The sequence below is a fragment of the Poeciliopsis prolifica genome, unplaced genomic scaffold (genome assembly GCF_027474105.1).
Source record: "Poeciliopsis prolifica strain line A6 unplaced genomic scaffold, Auburn_PproV2 SCAFFOLD011, whole genome shotgun sequence".
In the NCBI taxonomy this organism is placed as follows: domain Eukaryota; kingdom Metazoa; phylum Chordata; class Actinopteri; order Cyprinodontiformes; family Poeciliidae; genus Poeciliopsis; species Poeciliopsis prolifica.
Window position 1 is genome coordinate 4,627,867 of NW_026562386.1, and position 25,111 is coordinate 4,652,977.

At 39.0% G+C, this 25,111-nt stretch overlaps 1 protein-coding gene across 5 annotated transcripts; it reads left to right on the forward strand.

Moving 5' to 3' along the window:
- The first annotated feature begins 42 nt into the window (after positions 1–42).
- On the forward strand, positions 43–15,250 carry immp1l (inner mitochondrial membrane peptidase subunit 1). 5 transcript variants are annotated; one of them, XM_055037069.1, is made up of 9 exons: positions 64–125; positions 1,145–1,242; positions 1,350–1,389; positions 1,487–1,608; positions 7,723–7,833; positions 7,932–8,020; positions 9,252–9,378; positions 14,447–14,557; positions 15,095–15,250. In XM_055037069.1, exons 5-9 carry the CDS (start codon positions 7,729–7,731, stop codon positions 15,179–15,181), a joined length of 519 nt encoding a protein of 172 aa, XP_054893044.1. In that variant the 5' UTR covers positions 64–125; positions 1,145–1,242; positions 1,350–1,389; positions 1,487–1,608; positions 7,723–7,728; the 3' UTR covers positions 15,182–15,250. The 5 variants fall into 5 exon arrangements, with proteins under 5 accessions (XP_054893043.1, XP_054893044.1, XP_054893042.1 ...); XM_055037067.1 differs by having other exon boundaries at positions 1,350–1,608; XM_055037070.1 differs by lacking the exons at positions 1,350–1,389; positions 1,487–1,608.
- The last annotated feature ends 9,861 nt before the right edge of the window (positions 15,251–25,111 follow it).

Here is a 25,111-nt window from a genome sequence, read left to right on the forward strand (position 1 = left end):
TCCGGGGCAAGTCGACCAATGACAGTCTCGTTTGTTACTTTGCCGATTCAGGAAGCTGTCAAGGGGAGGCTGGGATTGTCACATTGAGCGTTGAGCTGTAATCAGGAAAGATTCACAGATATATTGTAAGTTTATCAATGTTTGCTTTCAATAATGTTGAGTTGTTGCGTTCGTGGCAATTCCTGGAATCTCACTTTAAGTTTTACACAGAAAATAGTCATTTTCGGTTAATGCTTAAAAGATTTCGGCAATATCTGTTTATTTTATAAAGAGTTCATTAATAGGTAGAAAAAAAAACAGAAAAATGTTTTAGAGAATTTCAGACCGATTAAATTTAAGGAAATCCCCGTTTTGATTTGGGATATTCGCCCAGAAAATGGTTTATTATTGTTATTGTTTAACAATAAATTATTTTTTTAATGAAGTAGGTAAAGTAGGCAATAAAACAGAATAAATATTGATGCTAAATGTCTTACTTTTAAACTAAAATATGCGTATTTTGAAAGAGGAATGTTATATTTTTCTTAAAATGTAAAATATGGAGAGATTCCCAGGTAGACAAGTTTAAGGTGTACTTTGGATCATGAAGAGTAGCCCAAGTTTCTTTGAGTTTAAGGTCAGGTCATGTCTAGACATTGTTGTCCATACTATTCTCGTAAAGAACATAATGGATGAGTCATCAACTATGGCATGTCACTCAGGGCCTAAAGTAACCTCCAACACACTTAACACCTCCATGTTTTACAGTCAGAATGATGTTCTTCTTTCTGAAATGTTGTTAGTTGTACCCCAAATGTACCACGACACACTTCTTCCATAAAATCTGCACCCCTCTCTCACGTCAATGGACAAAAAATGTATTTGAGTCTCCTGTGGATCACAGCTGGTACTGTGGTTTGCTACCACGCAAGGGGCTTGTCAATTATCGTTCCTCATTTGCTTTTTCATTTGTCTTGAAAAGAGCAGTTTCAATATATTTTAGATTTATTAGTCTATTTAAATTTGTGGAACAGTTTTTTTTTAGAGATTTTTTGTTTCCATGGATAAACAGGCCTAACTTAAGAACTCAAAAACATATTTAATCACATTCAATTTATGTTTTACACAAGTGACAGTCAATTTTTGTATTTACACCGTTTGATAGGAAATTTTGTTTGAGGAGCTGAAACATTTAAGTATAACGAGCAAAAACAGAAGAAATCTCTTAGGAGACAACTACTGAGCAACTGAGCTGATAATGAGGTATGCAGCAATACATTTATGTTGAACATCAAAACTTCATTCATCAACCTCTGGGTAAAATATATTAGAACACTTCTAATAATCCACTTGTGTTTTGGTTTCCTTAGACAGATTCCAAGGACATAGTTTTGGAGAGGAGAGCCTCAGGTTTTGGAACTTCAGGGTCTCATCTTTGATTTTGGCAGATGATGTGGTTCTGTTGGCATGTTTAGATTGTGACTGTCTTTACTGTTCTCTGGAGTAGTTTGCAGCCAAGTGCAAAGTGCCTGAGATAAGAGTGTCTTGGTGTCTTATCCTTGGGTGATGGTAGAATGGAGAAGGAAATAAGAAAATGGGAAGACAGACTGAGACCTCGTCTGCGGTAAGGTGGGTGGTGTTCCAGTCTGCTGAGCCACATGCAAAGCTCCTAATTTACTGGTTCATCTCTGTCCTTGACCTCACAGATGGTAAAATGGATCTTGAGAAAGAGAACAAAGTCCCGGATACAAGCAGCTGAAATAAGCTTTCTCCGTCGGGTGGCTGGGCTCACCCTTAGAGATGGGGTGAGCATCTCCGTCTTTTGGGGGAGAGCTTGGAATAGAGCTGCTGTTCTATTGCATCAAAAGGAATCAGCAGAGGTTGTTCAGGCATCCAGTCAATATGTCTCTTGGGTGCTTCACTTCGGAGGTTTTTTCAGGCACCTGAGCTAAAAATTGGCAGATGCAGAACTCACTGGAGAGACTACGTATCTCTTCTGGCCTGGACATGCTCAGACTGAGATGGAGAGTATTTAACTGCGTGTTGGACCTTTTACTATCCTGATCCGATCACAAGTGAGCTAAAGATAATGGCTTAATGGACTGAAATCCAATGAAGGTATTACTTAGTGTAAGACGATGAACAGATCTTGGATCGAGTTCTACAATAGTATCCAAAAACAAAAAGTCACAAAGATTATTATGCATAAAATTACTTTTATTTATTCTTAGACCTTCAAAATATACTATTTAGGACAACCACAGTTTAATATCAACATTACATAGTCCACTAACATTTCTTTTGGAGTCAAGACTGATCAGTGACATCCTTAAGACAGCTGTAAAAAGCTTTGTGTAGCAGAGAGGCCAGAGGCCATGTAGGATCGCGGGATGCTGTGATTCTCCCGAGGAAGCAATCGCCCAACTGCTCACTTTACAAACGCTCTCAGCAGAGACAGTCCTGCTGTTTTGACAGCACTGTTGAGACTTATGCATGTTGACAGGAGGCCAAGGGAATATATCATGACTGACAACGCCGGGCATTGTGGGGAGACTATACAAGCCAAATAAGTTGCTCTAACCGACCTGCATTTTTGAAAAGGAGATTTGGCTTCAGTAGAAAAATAAGTGCAGGGATTTCTGCTAATCTGCATAGTATTGAAATTGATTAACAAATCTCTGCTGGACTTTTACTGTGCAGAAATATTTTTAGTGTCTCCACAACAGGCTCGAGAAATTGTGCAAAACTAACACACCTTTTCAAATCAGGGTCTAGCGGGGAGGTGTGTTTTGTATTCTTATTATGTCAGCTGCTGTATCTGATTGAGCTAAATAATAGCAGCAGTCATAACATGTCAGACCTTTTCCTGGTCTGACTGTTTTGCTTTCTGCAATGTTCCTCTACCATCTGTGTGGAATTGCTATAAGGAGTCCTAACTTTTTTGCGTCCAGAGGATGCCAGATTATTATCAGCATGCACCAAATTTGTTTTGTTAACACTGAAAAAAAAGCAACAGTCTAACATGGCTGGCACAATAAGCACAGGGCAGGTTTTGTTTGTAGTTAATTTTATCAAACTAGTTTTCCCTTTTTTTCATTTATTCTGTGCCCCATAGTCTGAATTGCTTCATTGTGGTTTTCTCAGATGTTTTTGTTTGAGTCATATGATGTTTTGACATATTCAAACACATTCAGAAACAATCAAAATACAAAACGTGTTCTCTTGTAGAATTGAAAATAATGCAGTCTAAAAATTGGAGGTGAGCTAAGAAGTCTTTCACTAGTCAGTATTAAAAAATAGAAGCTAGTGTTGAGCTTGGGGCCATGGATAACCCAAACTCCTTTGTAAATCTGATACAAGCACAGATAAGATCTCTGAATTCTTTCAACACAGAGCCAGCACCACACAATCTCTTGTGGTCAATACAATAAGGCTTAGTGACTGACTTTCCACTGAATGTAATTGGCTGGGGACTGTGTCAGCCTGCACTTCCTTCCACTTCGCAGCAGTTGTATTCATATCACTTGGCTATTATTTGCTCTGACTGACCCTTTGATTGTAGGTATAAACCCTGAGCTCCTCAAATAGCAGCCTCACTCAGCTGTTTCACGGCTGCGTTGCTGTTAGCAACAATACAAAGAGCAATATGGAGATCAGTCTTTTCAATTAAACCTTTGATAGAAGGCAGGAGCCGAAGGGACGGGGATTTTGTACAGACACCGTCCTGGGACTTTTACATCTGTTACTCCCCATCCAGCCAGGTGTCTGTGTTTAAATCTTCAGGATTAACTGTGATTGCACTGATAGCTGAAACAATTCCTCCTCACCCCCACACACCCCTTGTCGCCAAAGCTCCTCCTTTTTATATATCACATTAAGATGAAATCAAGCCATGCGCAACAGGGCTCACTCCCCACCCTTCCTTGCCTTCTGCTGTCCAGAGAAAGACATCAGAGGTGGGATTCGTCCCCACTCTGGTGTGGCTGCTTCTCCAGACTCCCTTCCATCTGTGATCCTCAGGGAGAAGAAGAATATCTGACAAGGGGCTCATAAGCCTCTTAGCCCCCCTGTTGCCCAGTTCTCTCTCAGCCCATGTTTTCCTAATTTAGTTGTGTAAGAAGTCCGCTGCAAGGCCCTTGTGTGCTGTTTGGATTGAAATTCGCTTTGTGGTCCTAATAGACTGGTCATGTATATCAATTAACACTACTCACTCATGGCAGGGTCAAACCTCTTGAGACCAGTAGAGGTAATTCCTTTCTGACTATTTCCTTATGGCATCAATAATGTGCGTTTAATTAGGTATCACTTTTACTGGGTTACTGACTATGTTTCATTTTAAGTTCCTGCAGTAGTTTTTCTTTTAGCTTTACAAAGAATTGCACTGGAAAATACAGTTGACTCCAATCAATTGGCCTGTAGATTTTCCATTCATCATCTTTGGTGTTTGATTGGCTTATCTATTTGTGAAAATTCAGGTTTTGTTGCCTGTTCATCAATTTAATCAAAGCTTATTATTGTTTTCATTTGTTTCAATGCTGTTTAAATGCCAAGTTTTTGTTATGTAAAACAATAGACCAAGAATATTTCAAAACATTTATCCTGTACAATTCAGCTGAAGAAATATATATCTCTTTGGGAGAAAAAAGTAGAACACCAAAAAAAGTACAGTAACATGATTGCACAGGTGTGTGCACAATCATAGATTAGTACTTTTTTGGAACAACTTCTGATTCAATTTCAGCATCCAGTCTTTTTGAGTTCCCATCTCCCATCAATTATATTAAATCTGATGAACCTCAAACAAAGTTCAGGAAACCTATCTCCAGCGTTCATTATGCAGGAAAACGAATAAACTTGAAACAGGTTACCAGTCTAGAATTATTTAATTTGACCGTCATTATTTTTCATCTGATTTTATTCCACTGGATGTGAAACTATTAACTCTATCAGGTGAACTCCAGTGCACGTTTTGCTTTGTAGTTAATGTTGGTTAGATAAAATCTCAACGATCTCAACAACAGGCATTTCAAGCCTCAAAGAAAACCAGCAATTGATAATTGAGTAAAGTTATTAAGACTTACTTGTGTGGATCTAATATTTACCAATCCAAGTCATAAAATGAAGCCATTTTCCTTAGAAATATCATAAAACTGGACTTTCATGTAATGGTATCAAACGTTTCCAGTTAACTCACAATTTAAGCTTAGCAGCAGCTATTCCCAAACTGCTCAATTGTTTCAGCTTCCTGTATTTTTTTGTGCAGATATTTCTTTGTTCACCTTAACCCAAATTACAGAAAAAAACACTATTACTTTCTATCATCAAATGTTTTTATCCCCTCTTAATGGAGCAAAGTATTTACCAGCATTTTCGCAAAATGGACATGTAACATTGGACATTGAAAACATTCTGATGATTCATCTAGTTTTGATTGCTTGAATGAATGAATTTGGGTTCCGTCAATAAGAGGATCACAAAGTTAAACGCACATTGATATAATTCCATCTGCAACTATTCATTTAAAATGGCCCCTTATCCTGACTGTAGCGCTGCGAGGTGACAGCAGGAGGCCAGCGGTAACAGATGGTTCTGCAGGGAAAGCGCCTTTTGACTTTTTCTCCTGTTGTTGTTTTCTCATGAACATGTTTGCCCTGTAATCCAGGATTAGCAGAGAGATTTTGTGTTAGTTTACAGCTGTAATACAACATGCGATTAACACCCTTTGCCCATCCAACACCACACACACACACATGCAGGGGCTATTCGAGCTGAAAGATAATATTGGTTGCTTGATTCTTTGCCTGAGGGAAATTAGATCTAATAGATATTTAATTAGAAGTCTCTGTGTATGTCCAGCTCATTCGGAGTCCCAAGAGTAACTTCAGCTCATATGTTGCTCTTTCTATGTACGGTAATACATGCTTTTGTCCGTGCTTGTCCGTGATGCTTTTGTCCGTGCTTATGAACACACACACACACAAACACACACTATCAGTGACAGAGGGGGACTCAGAAAACCAGGCGGCTGCATATGGACTCTTGATATCAGTCAGTGGCCGTGTGATCTGGTTATGCAAAGTCTCCTAATCCCTACCTATGATGAATGCATGCTGGAATGGAGGGGAGGGAGTGTGATGAAGTAGAGATATGAGGGCAGCTGTATGGGAGGCTGTCCACTGTGCTCTGTGAATGAGTGCTAACAAAGATTCCTGATCCCTGGTCCCAGCAGAAGGAGGTGAACACTGGAAAGCATGTCTAAGAGTGCATTACAGTACCACAGAGATGGAAATTCAGGTGAATCAAGCTGAGAGTAAGAGGAAGAGGCATGAACATGCTGCCTTATAGCGCAGAACAGATTCACATTAACCTTCAGTCCACTTTCTTGCCAACAGAGGAATTAGAGGGCCAGAGGTGTTATCATACCAGCTGGGGAAGTACTGAGTTTGCAGAAGAAATAGGAGTATGCTGGAATTGCAAAGGGGCCTTTCTTTTGGGTTCCATGCAGGGTATCTGTATATCCCTCTTCACCTGCTTGAGCCCTGCTATTCACAGTGTTTTCTGGAAAGTGCAGGGTTGTCAGGGGTGACTGTGGAACAGAGGGAAGAAGTTGTGGGGAAGTGAGAGGATACAGTCTATCTTTTTGGGATCAAAAAGGATGGCGAATAGGCCAAAGAGACACATGAAAGAAAAGATGGAGAGTTTAATAGTTGAAATGCAGTCGGAATGAATGAGAGGGACCTGCGCGTATAACAGAGGGAGAAGAGTGGCGGGGGTAATGGGATTAGGGGTAACACCTTTGGCAGGACTCACAGAGCCACCTGACACCCGGTCTGTTGGGAACCTGAGGAGAAACAGGGGGTGGAGGTGGTGGGGTAAGGGAGAAATTGGGGGTCCTAATCCTTGTCCATCTTTGGGAAGTCATTCCCAGAGCTCTGAGGATTTGGGACTTTGGTTTCCGCTCTGCTTGCTTTGGTTAATAATACCCTGGGAGGGAGAGGAGACATGGCGAGAGAAAGAAGGAAAGAGACAGAAGGAATAGAAGAGATGAAGAAAAAGATTTCTTTACCCTGTGTACCCTGTGGAGGGCTAGCAGGACAGCAGCTTGAGAAAAAAGAAAATGACTGAAGCAAGTACTAACATCTAAGCCTAGCCGTATACAGTTGCGGTTTGTGTATGTGCAGGTGTGCAAGAGCTTTTCTACATATAGAACCTGCTGGACAGTGTGTAAATAGTGGCTTGCTTTCTTCAGTTCATCTCGCAGGTTGAGTAAAAGTCAATAACCCAAAAGTGGTTGTGATGTTTGCTCAGAAGACCTTTTCCTTGTGTGTTTAAATGACAGTGTTTGCAGGGCTGTTGCAAGTGTGCCCGGACCGTGTTTTTGTGTTTCCATGGTGCCGACAGGAGCTGATAACAGCTCTAATGATCATGGCAGCACAGTCAGAGATGTAGCTGTAGACGGGGCAAGACTGCCTGGCTGGATGTGTCACAGTTTCTGTGTTTGTCCATCACCTGAGCTCAAGGTGTTGATAGGAACATCGTCCACAGGGTCAAAGTGCGGGACAGTTTTCTGGTGTGAACTGGCCACTCAGCCCCTGAGAATGAAACACTAAAGAACGTGCCATCTTAGCGGTAGGCCAACTGTGACAACCTTGTCCACACCTCTAGAAATGAAACTCCTCAAAGCTTTATTTATTTATTTATTTAAAAAAAAAATTTGTAACTTTTGGCTGTTCTCTTTCTTAGGTGGAGATGTTCCGTCATATGCTGGGGAAAACCCTGGGCCTTCTGGGTTACACCATCCAGTATGGTTGCATTGCACACTGTGCCTTTGAATATATAGGCGAATTTGTGGTGGTTCGTATTTACAAGATTACATCACTGATGCCCCATTTTCACACGTTTTTTTTTTTTTTCTTTACACAAAATAACCTTTTTTTGTTGTCTTCATTCAGTGTTCTGGTCCTTCTATGGAGCCCACAATTGTTAACCATGATGTTGTGTTTTCTGAACGTTTGAGTCGTCATCTTTTTAAAATAGAAAAGTAAGTACGATTCTTTTTGCTTCACTGAAAGGTTTGGCTATTGTTTTTAACTTACTCAAACTTTTTGACTCTGACCTCCTATCTCTAAAGACTCTTTGCTTTTGTGCCTGTTTCAGCTAACCAGTGGAATTTTGTGATCTAACTAAAATAACATCTTCATTAAAAAATACGCACGTTTTTCAAAAGAACGTGTTTTATTTTTCTTAATATTGTAATGTTACCATTGTCTATATGAAGGATATCGACCACTGTATTTGACTCTTAGATTTCTCTTACCAAGAAAGGGAAGGAAATGAGGTGGCTGAACCATAGGAAGTGGTGACAAAAAACTAAATAAACTCGAAAAAAGACATTACTTTTACTGTCTTTGGACAGCAAGGTTGATATTTCTCTTCAAACTAGTCCACTTCTACTATACGGTTTTTGTATCTGCATCTTGCTGTGTCAGATAAACGTTTTTTTATGTGATGCAGGAAGTAAATATGTACATTTGTACAGTTCTTCAGTAAAGATTGGCGTCCTCAAAGTGTCCCGCGTCGTCGTGTGAAAAATGCGTACAAAACCAAACAGTCCACAACCATGTGACTGTGCGTCGACTGGTTGGTTTCTGGTTAAGTATGTGGGAGCCTTGATATTCCAGATTAGACCTTCAGTAAGATCTTCCTCTTTACATTTGAGAATTAAACATAATTGATAAGTTTTAGAGTTTTAATTCACTTTATTTTATAAGAAACAAGCTCCTGGTCCATTAAACCTTTAGTCAACAAATAGTTTAACTTAAAGTTAATTATTTGTCTTGTTTATTTGCTTTGTTTATTAGTTAATTACACTTAATTAATCTTGTTGTGTTATCTTTCTTTAGCCTATTAATAAGTACAGACTGCTGGATTAATATTAAATGTGACTTCTGATCGGTTAGATATGCCATGCTCCATTGCTCTTTCATATTTATTATAAAATTGTAAGATCTTACCTCTTGTTTGTCTGTGAGTGCAGTTTCTAACACCATGGATGGCTCAATAATTAATTTTCAGATGAGTCAACATTATTGATAAGCTATTTTGCTAATTTGATTTTGATAACAAGTGAGATTGGTTTGTTTCTGGTTTGTTTCATTGAAACTGTCACACGTCTCCTACAGCTGGTTTTGAGAATATAACTGATAACATTCGAGTACCTGCATCATGCATTGTGTATCATTACATGAATATTTGTATTTATCTGTTTTCAGGGGTGACATAGTAATTGCCAAAAGTCCATTCGACCCGCAAATGAACATTTGTAAAAGGGTTATTGGATTGGAGGGTGATAAGATCTGCACCAGTTCTCCATCAGATTTGTTGAAGAGTCACACATATGTGAGTATCTTTATTTATGTTTTAGAGACTGTCTTCCTGCAAACAACCGCAGTTCAGAGTGTTTCCCAAAAATGAGGAAAAGGTAGTTATATAGAGAGTGAATGAAAAATTTGTTTAGTACAAAACACTTGATCGCTTCTCTCACCCTAAAATGAATGCTTATGCATAATGCAAAACTGTGTCTGAGTTTTTCTTTGTGTGAATATCGCAGTCTATAGGCTTTCAGAGTTGTTTACATTTTAGACCATGCACATCCATTTTATGTCAGTGGTCAAAATATCAGCTTTTGACAACACCTATATTTCCTAAGAATGGTGATAAAACCAGAGAATGAACAGGGTTTCTGCTGCCAAAACCACTGTCATTGCTTTTCTATTGCTGCTCCCCCCAACACCCACAACTCAGGCCTGCAATCTCTCTGAAGCCTGTTAGAGTTAGTGCCAGCCGAATGGACAGACTGATGGGTGGGAGGAGGGTTATCTGACTGTGTGTTTGTGTGTGTACGTGTGTGTTTGTGTGTGTGAATGAGTATATGACAGTCCACAAACCAAAGGTTGTGTTTATGTTGCATCTCTTTGAATTTACTTTGTATTTTATAGACTATGGGCAAACGCCTGAATAAGTTCAGAAAAATATAGTACAAGGGCAGCCCTGCAAGTGACATTCATCAAATGACAAAATAAATGCTTACTTCTACTATCTTTACCTCCACATAGAAACGATCATATTGCAGTGAAAATGTTTCCATTTTAGACCGGTGCCCTTGAACTACCACAATGAAACTGATCTGCACGTATACCACATAAATAGCTAATTATTCTTTTAAGGACTGTCTGTAGGTAGGAATAAAACAAACATCTGTAAGCTGTAGTTGTTGGTGAAGCAAATTTTGTCATTGTGGTTAATAATGGGCAAAATTAACCCAACATCCTCAACTACTATTGAACACACTCACTTTTATAACCCTAATTTTTTTTTTCACATCCCAAAAATATATAATTATCTTGTGATTTTTAAAACATTTTTGTGGTGGCTTAAAGCTGCTACTTTTCTAACTTCCTTCATAAGCTAGCTGTGCTGCAGGGGAAGATACCACAAAGTGTTAGTTTTAGTTGACATGTTTTATTCCTGTCATTTGATATAACACAATCAGCTAGGATTGCTAAGTGTACAATCTTATGATTGTGTGAAAGTATGGATGAGTTAAGCTACTGGGTCATTCAGCAAATGCAGGAGCCTCTGTCCATGCAATATATCCATGGCAGACTTATATGTGAAGTCTGCCATGAGCTTCTCTCTCATTAACTTTCAGTTCTATAACACTATAACTGAGCATTGTATTTTTTTAAAACATAAATTTGCTTAAAAAGTATTTAAAGAAATACATCCCCTGGCAAACGATAAGGAATCACTGCTTTGCAAGAATGCTCAGTGAATTGTTTCACTAAATGAATAAATTCAAATCAAATATGATAAATGAAAAATGTTCCTTTGCTGTATAGCCTGTACATAATTCCCTAACATGCAAAATATTGAGGAAAAGCAGAGGCATAGTATGACCTGTTCAGTCGTTATGTTTCCTGGTGAAATTTCCTACTGATCAGACCTTCTTCCCCCATTGTGAATAAATAGGCTAAAACCATACTCTGATCTTGAAAATACTTAAATTTATCAGAGATATGAGTGGTGTGTCTTTTGCCAGCTGTGTATGCGATTGTACAATTTACAAGACTATGTTTGTGTTTTGGGATTCAAATCTGTGTCAGTAGTCTCTGAATTCAAAAGGATGCAAACTCAGCTCACCATGGAGACAAAAAACAAGTTAAAGCATGTCGTAGCTCTCTGGTTTTTTTTATTTTTTTTACATGTATTATGCATCTTAGTAATAGCATAACAGATACTTAAAGCATTTTAATGTCATCTATCATCAAATATGTGGCGTCATGAATTATGTATTTTAACTCCTAAGAATATATTAATATTGATTTCCATTATCTAGTCTGAGAAAATACCTCTTCGTATAAATGCCCCCTAATATAGTTTTCTTCCTCTAGTGCAGAGAATCTATGTCCCTGTGTGTGGTTATTATGATGGTGTGAAACATTATATGTAAGCCTGTAAAGATGATTTTTGTAAGACGATGTTAGACCCTGTCATCACCTCTTTTCTTGTTCAGACAGATAGACAGACGTGTCTCCTCCACCCCCAGAGATCCAGCAATGTACTAATTGCTCTCTCACCTTTTCAGAATCATTTCTATTGTGTCAAAACAATACCGGTTGATCTCTAATGTAACACCAGGGGACAGAGAAAGACATGCGAGGCAAAATATCAGGCATACTTTCTGTTCTCTGCTGTAAAGTTAGACAGAGAGATATGGTTGGAGATGAGCTGAATATTCATACACACTGTATTAATGGAAAGTAATTCCTCACCCCAATCATGTTAAAATAATGAACAGTGTAATGGCAAGGTTGTTAAACAGCCGTCCTCCACAGTGATGAGAGCTCTGGCTTCAGCTCTACTCGACCCATCTCTGACAAGCACACAATGCCTGGCATGGACCCAACCTGCTACCGCAAGACTGCTGCTGTCTTTCCCATCCATCCTGCCCAGCAGGATGGATTGTCGCATTGAAGGAACTCTATGTATAAATACTTTAAGCCTGTGTTGAACTTGATATTTAAAAATGCTTGTCAAAATCTAAGTCGAAAACAGACATTGATGTTCATTAAAGATAGATGACAAAGTACTTACTAATCTCAACTGTCTTCAGATAAACTCCCTAATAATAGGGTTTCGTGTATTGATTTCTGAAAGAGAATGCCAAAATAACTATCTGGATCCAGCTGTGTTTTCAATGCTGAAGTTTTCCTCTGACATTTCTTTTCTCTATTTGTGACTTACATGAAGATAATTTCTAGCTTTAGTTTCAATTTGCCATGATCTGAAAGGCCAAGTTTCAAAGCTTTCTGTTAAATCACTTTTTAAATTACTGCCTTGTTCATCTTCCAAGTATGCTTTATACATTTTTGCTTAGATGGGAAAGTGTTTCCAATTATTAGTTTAACAGATGAGATCCTTGTTTAAATTATTCTAATTTGTTGAAAAATAAATCGAGATAAATTACAATGATTGATTTTAATTATCCAGATGAAAGAGAAAACCACCTGGAATACAGTTATTCACACCACTTCACCTTTTCCATATTTAGTTACACTACAGCCTAATTCAAAATTCAATTAAATTAATCTCTTTCCTCATACCAAATACTACAATATGAAGGTTGTGAATAGGCCCCTGATGGACTCTCAGATCATGAGGAATAAAAAAACCCCTGGCCTATACTATCCCTGCAGTGAGGCATGTTGGTGGCGGCATCATGTTATGGGGATGGTTTACAGCAGTAGGACTAGTGAGGTTAGAAAAAAGTTGAGTAGAGCAATGTACAGAGACATCCTGGATGAAAATCTGCTCCAGAGCACTTTTCAGAAAGAAGTGAAGGTTCATTTTACATCAGCACAAGGACTCAAAGAACACTGCCAGGACGTCAAAAAAAAGTGACTTGAGCACCAGTCTGGGAGAAAAAAACTACACAGTAAAAAGAACATTTAAAATGCGATAACACAATATCGCAATGTGCGATGATACAATGCGACAGACATTTTAAATAAAATCAAATACATCAAATACCTGTGCTGGGACACAAAATGTGTATTGCTCTTGATGTGAGGTTGAGGCTGAAAATGGTCACTATTGTTAAAGATGTTTTTGTATCTGATTTTGGAAACGAACTTTGAGAACTCACAAATTCACATTGTTGTGCACTAACTTTGTCGATACAAACAAGCCTTCATATTTAACATAAATGCACTGGATAATTTAATAAGGAAGTGCTCTCCTTGACATTTGTTGACCAAAAAACTGTGTTTTTATAGATGAACAGAATCAATAAAATAAATAAATAAATAAAAAAGCCAAGTTATGATTTGGCAGATGATGATTTGGCAGATGACAAACAGTAGTGTTTCTTTTTCCTGTGCTTGGGAGCCAGCATATGTTACCATGTTAATGAGGTGTAATGGTGAGAATCCAGCATGTTGACATATGGTTCTCAGATGACTCCTTTAATGATATTCATTTGTGTCGTTGTTAGTCAGCGAGTTGTTTACCTCATGTTAGGTCAACGTGTCACTGGCTTGTGATTATGTCACATCATCTGTCTCAATTATCAAATATGAAATGAAATGCAGCATCCCGCATTATGACTGGGGAGCAATCAGAGACCGGAGTGATAGGAGGAAGGAGCTTGAGAACAGGAAAAGGCATGACATCACTCCACTGCTAGTTTCCCGTTTCCTTATTCACGTTCTTTTCCCTTTCTTCCAGAGGACTTTTGCCGTTAAAAAAGTTGGGCAACACAAAAATAGACTCGTGGATTGTGATGCCCATTATGACAATATAATGTGTTGTTGATCCTGTCTGCACATATAGGGGGACAGCACACTTAATTAGGGCCTTGACAAGCCTACTCTCCTAAAGTGATGAGATTAATCATAATTGGTGTCACTGTGAATTAGAGCCTGCTTGGATGACTGCCCCACTGGCAGGTCGGACCGCGGTGGAGACCCTTGGACGCTGCTGCTAGCCGCAGCTTAGTTCGCTCCCTCTTTCTCCCTCTGTCCAGCTATCTCAGGCCCCTCTCTGGCTTTGCCCTCCCTGGGTACGAGGGGCGCAGATCTCAGCCAACAGCCTAATGACCCTGTTTGAAGTTCTCCTAAGTCTCCATCTCCCAACCCGTTTTGTTACCCATGACCCCTCTCCTACGACAGTGGGGTGATAAAAAGGGATCGGCAAGTTGACGTTAAGATACGTGAGGAGGGAGGGATAGCTGAGGGGACTGTGGTGAACGGGATGAGGTTTACACAGAGTTGTACTACATTGTGAGAATAATTTACTTTTAAGCAGTCTTGAGAGTGGGTAGGGGGGCATTTACATTATGTTTTACTTTGGACAAGTGTACACGTTAATCATTTTGTCAATATTGTGTGTGTAACAATGATTTTAGGTTCCGATGGGCCATGTATGGCTGGAAGGGGATAACCTTAGAAATTCCACTGACTCCAGGAACTATGGCCCAATTCCATATGCCCTGATCCGAGGTCGTGTTTGCTGCAAGGTAACACACAAATTCAACTTTAAAATGATCTTGGTTTGTCAAACATGCTTGATGTTCCATTTTCTTATCTCGGATTGAAAATTAGCAAAGTGTTTGGAGTTGAGTCACTTTGCACTTATTGTTCTCCAATAAATCCCTCCATTATGGCCAAGTACTAATCAGAGATTATAGCCAGTTGGAAGTTTGAAACAAGTGTGTCTGATTGGCCAAAGCCTGGACAGCATATTGTCTAGCTTTCCATTCTGCTATGTTGTCATGTCACCGGATGTCATCGCAACCATGACCCTGGAAATAGGTCAGGCAACCTTCTGTCCATCTGATTGGATGGCAGCACTCCACTGGAGGCCCTGTTACGACAGCTGATGAAATAACAGGATTTTTAATGAGGTCAAATGCATCATTAAAAGTTGTATTAGGGCGTGTGTCCAAGATGTGAAATAAAGTGTTTTTTTCCCCCTATATTGGCTTTATTGTTGTATTAATCAAATCTTATTTCTCCTTTAACTCCTTGTTATTCTGCTTTTTTCCCCTTCACAGCTCTGGCCGCTGCATAGTTTTGGCACTCTGAGTGAAAGCCCGACGAAACGCATCATTAAAGCTCAGAGGGACTCAGACTCGGATTGACACACTCAAATGTCTATTTTTTCTGTACTTAGTTTAAACCTCTTTTTAATAAAATGGTCACATAGCAAATTTTCTTATGATTTTTTTGTTTGATTATGGTCAGACACATTTTAAATTTAGGTTTTCTTTACTGTTTGGCAAAATCACTTCGTGTTCATGCAGACTTGATTAATGGTACTGCTTTAGAAGTGCCAAAGCCCTTTGTCATCTGGGGCTTACAGTGTACTTATGAGAGTGTGAGCAATGTGTATTACTGAGTTCCTGTGAAACAACACATGCAAGAATTTACACAGGTAAACCTGAGTCATGCAATCATCAATATACCTCACAAATAGAGAGTTACTAAAGGTTTCAGATCTCATTCCACTAAGTATTGTGCAGATTATTTTATATTTAATTTCAAAGTGAAATACACCCAGTATACCAAGGCTACATAATTATGCAGAAATTCGGTGCTCACTTTTCTACAAAACAATATCTGTCAAAAAATTAATGTCATCCTATCATGCTTACCCTGTCTTGGCATTATGATGAAACACACAAAGTCCCCCCGCTGCTTAATATTTAATTAAGGCGGAAAAAGCAGTTGGAAAATTTAACTATGCAATATTAATATGTACTTAGTAAATCCAGTCTTGCTACTGAATACATTTTTTGTTGAACTTAGTAAAATATCTCCAGGCCTTTTTTATATGTCTGGCGATATGTAGCTTCATAGATGTAATTCCTCATTGCCTATTTGTTGAAGGCATAGTAGCCAAGACAAAGTCATATTTATGGCATTTTTCACTGAATATGCAATAAGTTTTAAAAAGGCATAATTCTATCCTTATTAAGGGATAATTTCTGAAAATATTTATAGGAAGCATTTTTGTAAATAAATATGTTTAATTTATCCCTTAAAATCTTAAAGTGACCACCATTAAACTCTACACTTTTTAAAATCCTAAAACATTAAATATCTATTTTGAAAACTATGCTGGTTGGGAGAGAGTAAAAACATATATCACTTCACTACTGCACATTTGCAAGTCTTGCTTCGCCTGTTCAGACCTTCCTGGGCATGGGGACACGGAGCGTTCACATACTGAGCTCAGCTGGTCATCCTCCGAGGCAGAGAGGGGACTCTTCTCTTTGAGCTCCCCGAGGGAAGTGAGTTCTGGGCAGCCGTGGGTCCCTGTCCAGCTGCTTCATCTGTCTGGAGGGGACCAGAGGGTCACAGACAAGGCTCTCTGTGACACTGAATTATCTGCCTGAGTGTGATTGTGCCTGCTGGGAGAGGCACTCAAGATAATATGAGTGTGTGCTTATAAAAAAACATTTTTATCAGGGATTTGCTTCCAGCACGTCTTCGTTCTCAAGGTTTTACATTCATCTGTTGCGTGTCAACACTGTTCTGCTGTTGAGCTGAAATGCTGACACAAGCAATCTCAGCATGTGCCCCTTAAATATACTTCCCCAAAGAGGAAGCCATGGCTGTTTTCTGTGGCAACTCCTAGAGGAGTTCAAGGAAAGATAAGGTTGGAGATTCAGACCACAATTGGTCTAATAGGATATGTTTGTCGTTCTTTCCCCCTTACTCTGTGGAGAGTTTGACTGCATTAGAATAAAGAATAATAATGTAAACTGTAATTAAAGCCATATATATTTTGTGTTATAACTGTTCGCAATGCTATGAGTTGAACCAAAGGAAATGACAGAGGTGTAGATCACTCTGATGCTGAGTGGGCACAAAGCCGGGAGTGAAGCTGGAGGAGGTAGACATTGGAAGAACCAGACAACAGACAGCTGTGCTGAGCTATGCAGCACTGCACAGTCAGGCTATGGGCTGTCAGTGAGGCTGAGGTGTGTCTGCTCCCTACATAGGAGACAACAGGGACAGAAGAAAGGTGTACCAGTCCTGTGTCATTTCACATTATGGATATGCCCTGTAAATTCAAACAGAGGTACTTTATAATTTCTGCTACAGTAAAAACCAAAAGATTGAAAGGACATTCCTTTATGATGTTAGTATTCACTTTTAGTGTTTATTTTCTTTTTGCTTTCTTTCACGTCACAAGTATATCCACAGAAAATAAATACTACTTAATCAATCATTTAATCATTAAAATTGTAAGATCACAGCAGTTACCACTCATAAATTAAGATCTATTGCCTTTCAAACAATAGAGTGCGGATTTTTATTTTGCATGTGGTTATCTTTCTTGTTTTCTTTTTTGACAGTGGTGGTCGGGAATGTTTGATGAGGCCGGGGTTAATCGGCAGTGGTCCCAGTGTGTTTTAATGTCCCTGTGCATGTTTGGTTGTGGATTTTTGGCATTCACTGACTTGCTGTAGCCAACTTCAAACAGACCAGTAGCCCTGTTTTATTTTTGTTTGTTTGTTTGTTTATTGTGCCTCAAAAATGTTGACAGTTTCATCCTTTTTTAAAACTGTGCAAATTATGTTTTGTTTTGTTTTTATGTGTCCAAAGTTCCATAACTCATTTTTGGAGTCATCAGCAAAGGGAAAACATTGTGCTGATTTGTTGCTATAAAATAATACAGACTAGTAAATTAAATTCTGTTACAAATTCTTAGTTTTCTTATGACAGCACTCAATTAGAAGGTGAGATACGTAATTTAAAAGTTAAGTGGTGCATTTCTATGTCCTGTGGGTATATTATAGTGGTGGCAAAAAAAATACAAGATCTCTAAACAGTGACCGCAGTGTGTTTCATTCAAAACATACTGCTTGGTTTTGTTTGATCAAGTCCCAAGATAAAAACTTGTATATGATCAACTTCATCTGGGAGGGCATTAATCAGAGGATATTTAAAGAAGTAAACAAGAGCCTGAAATTTACTAATAAACGTTTGTTTTAGGTGTTTGTAATCCAAACAGTCTAATATTCAAAAACTGACTCTGCTTTCTCTTGTCCTCTTGTGTTTTAGAAGTTTTCACTGTTTAACACCTTTTCATACTACTGGTCCAATAAAACACATACTAGTAAAGTTAGTACAAAGTGGGCAAACAGGACAAGAAATAAGGACTGTGAAGAATAGTGTGGTAGACAGACAGCATGCGGTCATTTCAAGTTAACTGGATGCTTTAATAGAGCAAAGACACATGAAAAAAACAAGAGCTGTCACTAGTAATAAGCAGGTTTGTTTGTTTTTATATCCATGTTGGAGAATGTGACCAAAAAACAAACTTAGGTCAGATGCAGCAGCATTGTTCTGACATCTTAATCTCTCTTGTGCTACCTCCAAATCAAAAATATGTCAAATCCTAATATATGCCACCATATAGAGGGTACTAATAACAATCTGTTTCACTTTTATGGCAATAACTGCGACTTGTAAAATTATTTATTTAGGGAAAGTCATGTCACTTTTCTACATGGACTCTTCCCTTATTTCTGTTCTGTTGTTGCACTCAGCTTTCTTCCATCACTTCATCTTTGCAGGCTCTTCTCTCCCATCCACTTATGTTGCCTGTGGCCGATGGGGAATTGCTCCTTTCACTGATGGATCCTTTCATTCTCTCCTTTTAATCAAGCCTGTTAGTACTTCTTAATTAAGACATCACAGTCATGTTTGATCACTCGCGCTCCTCTCTGAGAGGAGGGAGGGAGAAAGACAGTGAAAGAGATCATGAAAAGGAGCCCATATACCCTACCGGTCGCAGTTTTCTGTCTGTGAAGATGACTGAACAGCTTCAATTGGAGCAGATACACCTCCTCCGACTCTTCTCTGCCAGCCCTTGAGGCTTGTGGTGTGTACTTTTCCCAAACCAACAGGCGTCAAGCTCCAGAGATCCATACCAGACAGATGGTATTGGAGGCTGGGTGGGATGGCTATCGAGCTCCCTACTGTCAGTTTGTTCTGATGATCACACACACCAGGCTGTCGATACTCACAGTCTACTAATCAAAGAGTTAAAAAACAGAACACAAAGACCCTTTAGAAACGTAAACTTTGCAGGATTTCATTCAGGAAGTGAGTCTCCAAACTTCAAAACAGTAAAAGTTACACTGTTGTTTTGGCCTGCCTTTTGCCAGGCCACTAAGTCTGAAGGTTCAACATCAGGCTGTCTTTGGCTTTGGTTTGTTACCTCTGTCCTCAATATTAATGCTGAGAGGGATCGGAGTTGTTATGGTAAAGATGGCTTACAGTACACTTATTGTGAGTATGTACTGAGGTTATCTTTGTCTAATATTGAAATGTGCTTGATAATCTGAAATATTTAGTGGTTATGAAAACGCAGAACTACATGTTTCTTATATTTTATGGAAAAGAGGATATCTGTACAAAGTGGTAAAGTAGAAAGTGTAGCTTTTTATCTTAATAAATCAAGACAAAAATAATAAAATGCAAAAATCACAAAACTGAGAAATTGCAGCTGGGTGGACTCTGAAAAGCTGTCATTATTTCCACCTTCAAGTCATCATTTCACATGAAGAAGTTGTTCAATGTTGTTTCTCTACAGAAAATAATCATATAACCTTCAGCTGTATCTGTTGTTTCTGCAATAGATATAAGTCTACGTCTTACATTCTGCTATGTCAGTTTAATATGAATAATCTAGTATTGTAAAGATTGAACACATAAAAAAAAAAAACAGATATTGGTATGTGTGCACTAACCTTAATTCTTAAAGCATCTCACTGCTTCCTTCACCGCAGTCTGCTGGTCAGTCAATTAGCCTGTGAGTCAGTGTGCTACTGAGTCAGTGAGATTAAGGTACAGTGTGCGTGTTATTCTCACTGTGAGCTCGCCTGTCTGCATATGTGGCCCCCCTGGCATGTCCTGGATCCCCGTAGCGGGATGCGCAGCCATTTCTGCCTGGTTAGCTGATGGGGGCTGTTCTGCTTCCAGACAATTTAGCAAAGGAAACTCCTGCAACAAACATAAACAGACAGAGACTGATCCAGGCAATAGCAGCCAGTACGTACACAAAGAAATCCCACAAACATAGACAGGAGTGGCAAATGTGTGGAGTGAAAAGCTTGTCTACTATTCCGGGGAGATTATTCCCCAGATTTTTGTTTTGTTAAGTCTTCCTGCATGAAAGTCACTTTTGTCTGTTTGGAAACCATCTACAAACAGAAGGTTCCTATGACTGGATTAGGGCTTGCAGTCTCTTTCTCTCTGTTTCTGTGACAAGAAGTCCATTTGCCCCAAAGGTAAAGGATGGAAGGGTCAAATAAAAGGAAGATAGAAGCGGAGAATAAAAGACAGCCAGAATGGATAACAACTTAGATCCTTGGAGCGAGGCATGGACTTGAGTGGAGATGGAGAACTGGCATGGGGAATCAGAGCATTGCGTGCGTGTGTGTTTGTGTTCCTCTTTGGTCAGTGTAGTTCAAAAGCTGAACTGTGTCCAAGCCGTGGTAATGATGCAGGCAGCCACATCAGACCACAATAACCAACAGTCTATCGCTGGCCAATTACTGTCTGCCACAATTATATTTCCAATTCAGAGGTAACAACGGAAAGTGGCCCAACTCAACTAATCATTTCAAGCAATTACTTTTAAAACTAATTAGAATGTCAGGTTTGGCTGTGCGTGCTGAAGCTTGGGAGGGAGCTTTTTGTTTGTGTTTTTGTTGCTGTTTTCACTTTGTCAAATGGATGGACTTGAAAGGAGAGACCAAAGGGACGGGGCAATATCGGCGAAAGTGCAAGCCAAACATCGTTCACAGCCACAGTTTGAGCCACTTGGTCATTATGGAAGTTTTAGTTGGTTTGGGGGAATCTATTGTACAAAAGGAAAATGCTGAGCTGGTTTTGTTGATGTGAGGCACTTTGTAAAATGAGTTCTTGGTAGTGTCAGCTGAAGTGCTGTGAGAAAGCAAACTGACCACATTTCTCTTGGGCCCCGGAGCTGATCAAAGAAGGGGAACAAGAGGCAATTCAGAAGGGTTGCAACAAAAGTAATTTACACTTCATATCCAAACAATGATGATTCAAAGTTGTTGCGTAAATATTTCAGTTTGTTTAAAATATGTTTGGGGCTGCGAATATTTGTACAAAATTAATGGAAAGTAGAAATTTTATGACATAAACTATGAAGCTGTGGTGTGTATTTGCATGCCTTGTAGCTTCCTACTGTAAGTGTAGAAGCTTATATGTTATACTTCAACAAGAATAAAATATAAAACCAAAAGAAAAATAAGAGGTTTTACAATCCATAAAGAAGACGTTAGGTAGAAGGACAAGCTGATGGTGTCCATCGGTGGTAGGACATTTGAACAGTCTGCACATCATAGGTTCAATATTTAAATGTTAGTCAGTTGAGAAACAACTTTAACCACTGTCTAGTGAAACTAATCCTTTTTAACACATAAAGAGTGAACACTGTTTTTACCTTGGTGAGAAGATTTATTCAATCATGTGCTGAAATTATGGAAAAATGATCTATCTTTAAATATCGAGGAGCTCAGATGCTCATCCTGTGGGATGTATACAGATTTCTTGGGCTTTGTGTAAGCCGTCACTTCATAATGCAGTAAACATTCTTCTCTACTTCTTACCATTAATATTTCCATGTCCATCACGTCAGTTGCACTTTAGGCGAAACAATTAAAACATATCTTACAAATTTGCATGTTTCAGAGTTGGCTTTGGGTCACAAGTACTCAGACACTCACTCACACATAAACACGCAGGCAGATAGCACAGGAATAAACAAAAACACACTAAAATGCCTCTAGTAGTTGTCATAACCGACCGCCCCTGATGGAGTGATGCCTCATTAATAGACAGCTTGCAGCAACAGCATGGCGTTACCTCTCCCACTTTTACAGAGCAATTGTGACAGCCCTGATTTTATCAACAAACTCAGTGGACGTAAAATAAGTCAGTAAGTTTATGTAAAGCATCAGGACATAAAATATACTTGTAATGTTTTTTTTTTTTTTTTTAAGTTTTTCTGAGTACTTGATTACTCTTTTGGTGAAAAGTTTTAGCGATCTGTAAAATGCAAAAATATAAATTCAAGTTTTTAATCCTTGTCTCTGAATCTGCTTAGTTAATATTTAGGCATGATGTTGACAATCAACATTTGTTAAACCACAAATGAGAGCAATATCTATCTATTGGCCTGAAATAAGCATGTTTCTGAACTACAATCTAAATAAAAATAAATATTGATCTCTTATTTAACACAGTTCAGTCCATTTATATTGATCTATTTACTTTCCAGCAAGAAGAGAATCTATTTGGAGCTGGTCCTTAAAAACAGTCTACAAGATCACAATAGAAATAAGGATATGAAAAGCCCTGAAACAACAGAATTCACCTTTTGTAATACATTGCTGTGTAGATGTATTAGTCCACTTTCAGATTTCTTATGTTTTGTTGTTGCAGATCATCAAGTAAATTTTAGGACCAAACTGAAATAACCTGACTAAATACATAATCTAGTTTTCAGTTGATGATTTTGTATATCAAAATACTTAAAAACACTTGAAAACAATGATTAGGTGCAAAGATAACAAAACAGTAATACATCATGCCTTCATCAAAAGCATGTTAGTAATTTCTAAGGTTTTAGGATTCCAAGCTACTCTGAATTGTTCTTGGAATGGCCAGCCTTCCAAAATTATTTGAGTTTGTCAAAAGTTCATCCAAAAGGTCACAGGAGATCCAAGCAGAACACCGAAAGCACTTCAGGCCTCACTTGTTTTATTAAATTCAGCAACAAAGAGAACAATCTTTCTGACAACCTGGTAAATTTTATTTGCATTGACAATACAAAAGTAGACATTTTTAAAGGTTTATAACCTATTGCACTTGGCATTAAGCTAGAACAAAATTTCAAATTAAGAAAATCCTCAAACACTGTGATAATAGAGGGATGGTCTGAGACTGCTTTGCTGCTTTCAGGACCTGGAAGGGTAACTGCAAAAAATGAACAATGCTCTCTGCCAGAAAATCTTTACACCCGGGCCTCAGTCTGTTACATTGGACTCAAGCAGACTTGGATTATGCAGCAGGACATTGACCCAACTCACAATTTTGTTTAACTCACATGAGCTAGCTCAACATTAAATGGCTCCAACAAACAACAAAAATAGAGAAAGTTTTTACGTGGCCCAGTCAATGCCCAGACCTAAATCCAATAGAGTCTGAAGCCTGACCTTCAAATCATGTTTGACAATGCTCCAGTGTGGGTGTGGTAGCACAATCAGTAATTTTATTTTCACACAGCGTGAAGTTCTTCTTGGTAACTTTCTTCAACTTGTCAAAAAACGCATTGTTTGAAAACGGCTTATATGTTTACTCAAGTTATCTCATCATGTTAGTGCTTACACTATAGTTTTATTTCCTCCACACAGTTTTGTTTGAACAATGGGTACAAATTAAACAAAATGAAACATTCCTATGAGCCAGAGATGCTCATAGGAATGTTTCATGCTATTCCACATTTGAGTAATTATGAGCATGCTAATTACTACTTAGGTAACTAAATGAGGACCAGCAATTGTTATATTTTCCTGTCAAGTGCACACTTTCACGAAAGAATTTATTTATTTATTTAGGTTTATTCTTTGTTGTCCATGCTGATGCACAATTAGATCACCCTGTAAACACCCTCCTATTGTTCACCTCTCCACATCTGGATGTGATCCTCGTCTTCGGTTTGTTTGATGAGCCCGTGCCAGAACATTGAGCCTATTATGTTCACTGTGAGGATCTCCAGGCTGCTGATTATTTTTCAGTGAGCACACTGTGACTGGGGGGAAAGAGTTGGAAGACAGGGGGAGAGAGGGCTACAGAGGAGGAGCAGTGGTGACTAAAAAGTGGAAAAAAAAGAAGAGAGGTACTGTGATTGACAGTTGTCTGGCCCCGTGCCTGCTGAGGTTGTTCCCCCCGTCGACTGCTATTATCAGCGAAAGGACTTCCCCATCGGCTTGGCAGCAACTGCGTCACCCCTCTCCCCTGGAGGATGCTATCCCATTTGGGAGGAGATGAATAGGGGTCCCCTCACCCTGTATGAGGTCTCCGTGGACAGAATCTTTACAGATGGGACACCAAGAAGTAAACAGACTTCATGTCAACACCTCTCTCTACCTTGGTCTTTCTCCCTCTCTCTGTACTTTCAGTCTAAATCATTTTGAGTGAAAGAGTGTTTGACTTTGCCTTAGCTGTACAGATTCACAGTCTAGCAGTGCGAACAATTTGAAACCGAGATCACTTCAACTGTTTGTCACTGTGTGTTTTAGCTCATGAAATATGACATCTCATTGTTCTTCTTGGAATTAATTTGTGGAAGGTAAGGCGCTCTGCATTCATGTGCGCTGAATGATGAATCATTGAGGTATAAATTTTAAATGATTTTTAAAAGGCCTCGCATTAGTCATTTGCTCATGTTAATTGAAAACTAAGTGATTCTGGCACGTAAATGATGGAACAGCTCGTCATGACGTTAGTCCCCACTTTAGCATCCGGAAGCTGCAAGTCTCAGAGTATTTTTGGTGCATGGCTAATTGCCAAAGGAATGCAGACGACACATAGACACCTGCGCTGCTAGGTGATTGGCATGTTCAATGTGCTATGTGTAATACACGCAAATCCTTCACTTTGGCAGGTGTGGGAGACAGAGATAGAGAGAAAGCAGTGTGAGATACTGAAGAAACGAAAGAAAGAACGGAAGCATGTGCAGGTGTCACGGCCACGTTTATTAAATTGTGTTCTTTTGACAACATCCCTGCAGCTGTGGGTGTGGGGAGCCTCTTGACTTACCCTGTAAAATTGGCATGAGCTTTTTTTTTTTTTAGATCAGCTGTTCAGCTGGCCATCAGGAGAGAAAATAGGAAGCAGGCAACATGACAGTGCAGACGGCTGCAGTTTGAAGTGTGTGCCTAATATTATCCCACATATGATTTTCATCTATTAAAGAACCACCTGGGTAAATGGTAATGCTTTTATCAGCAGGATTGTTG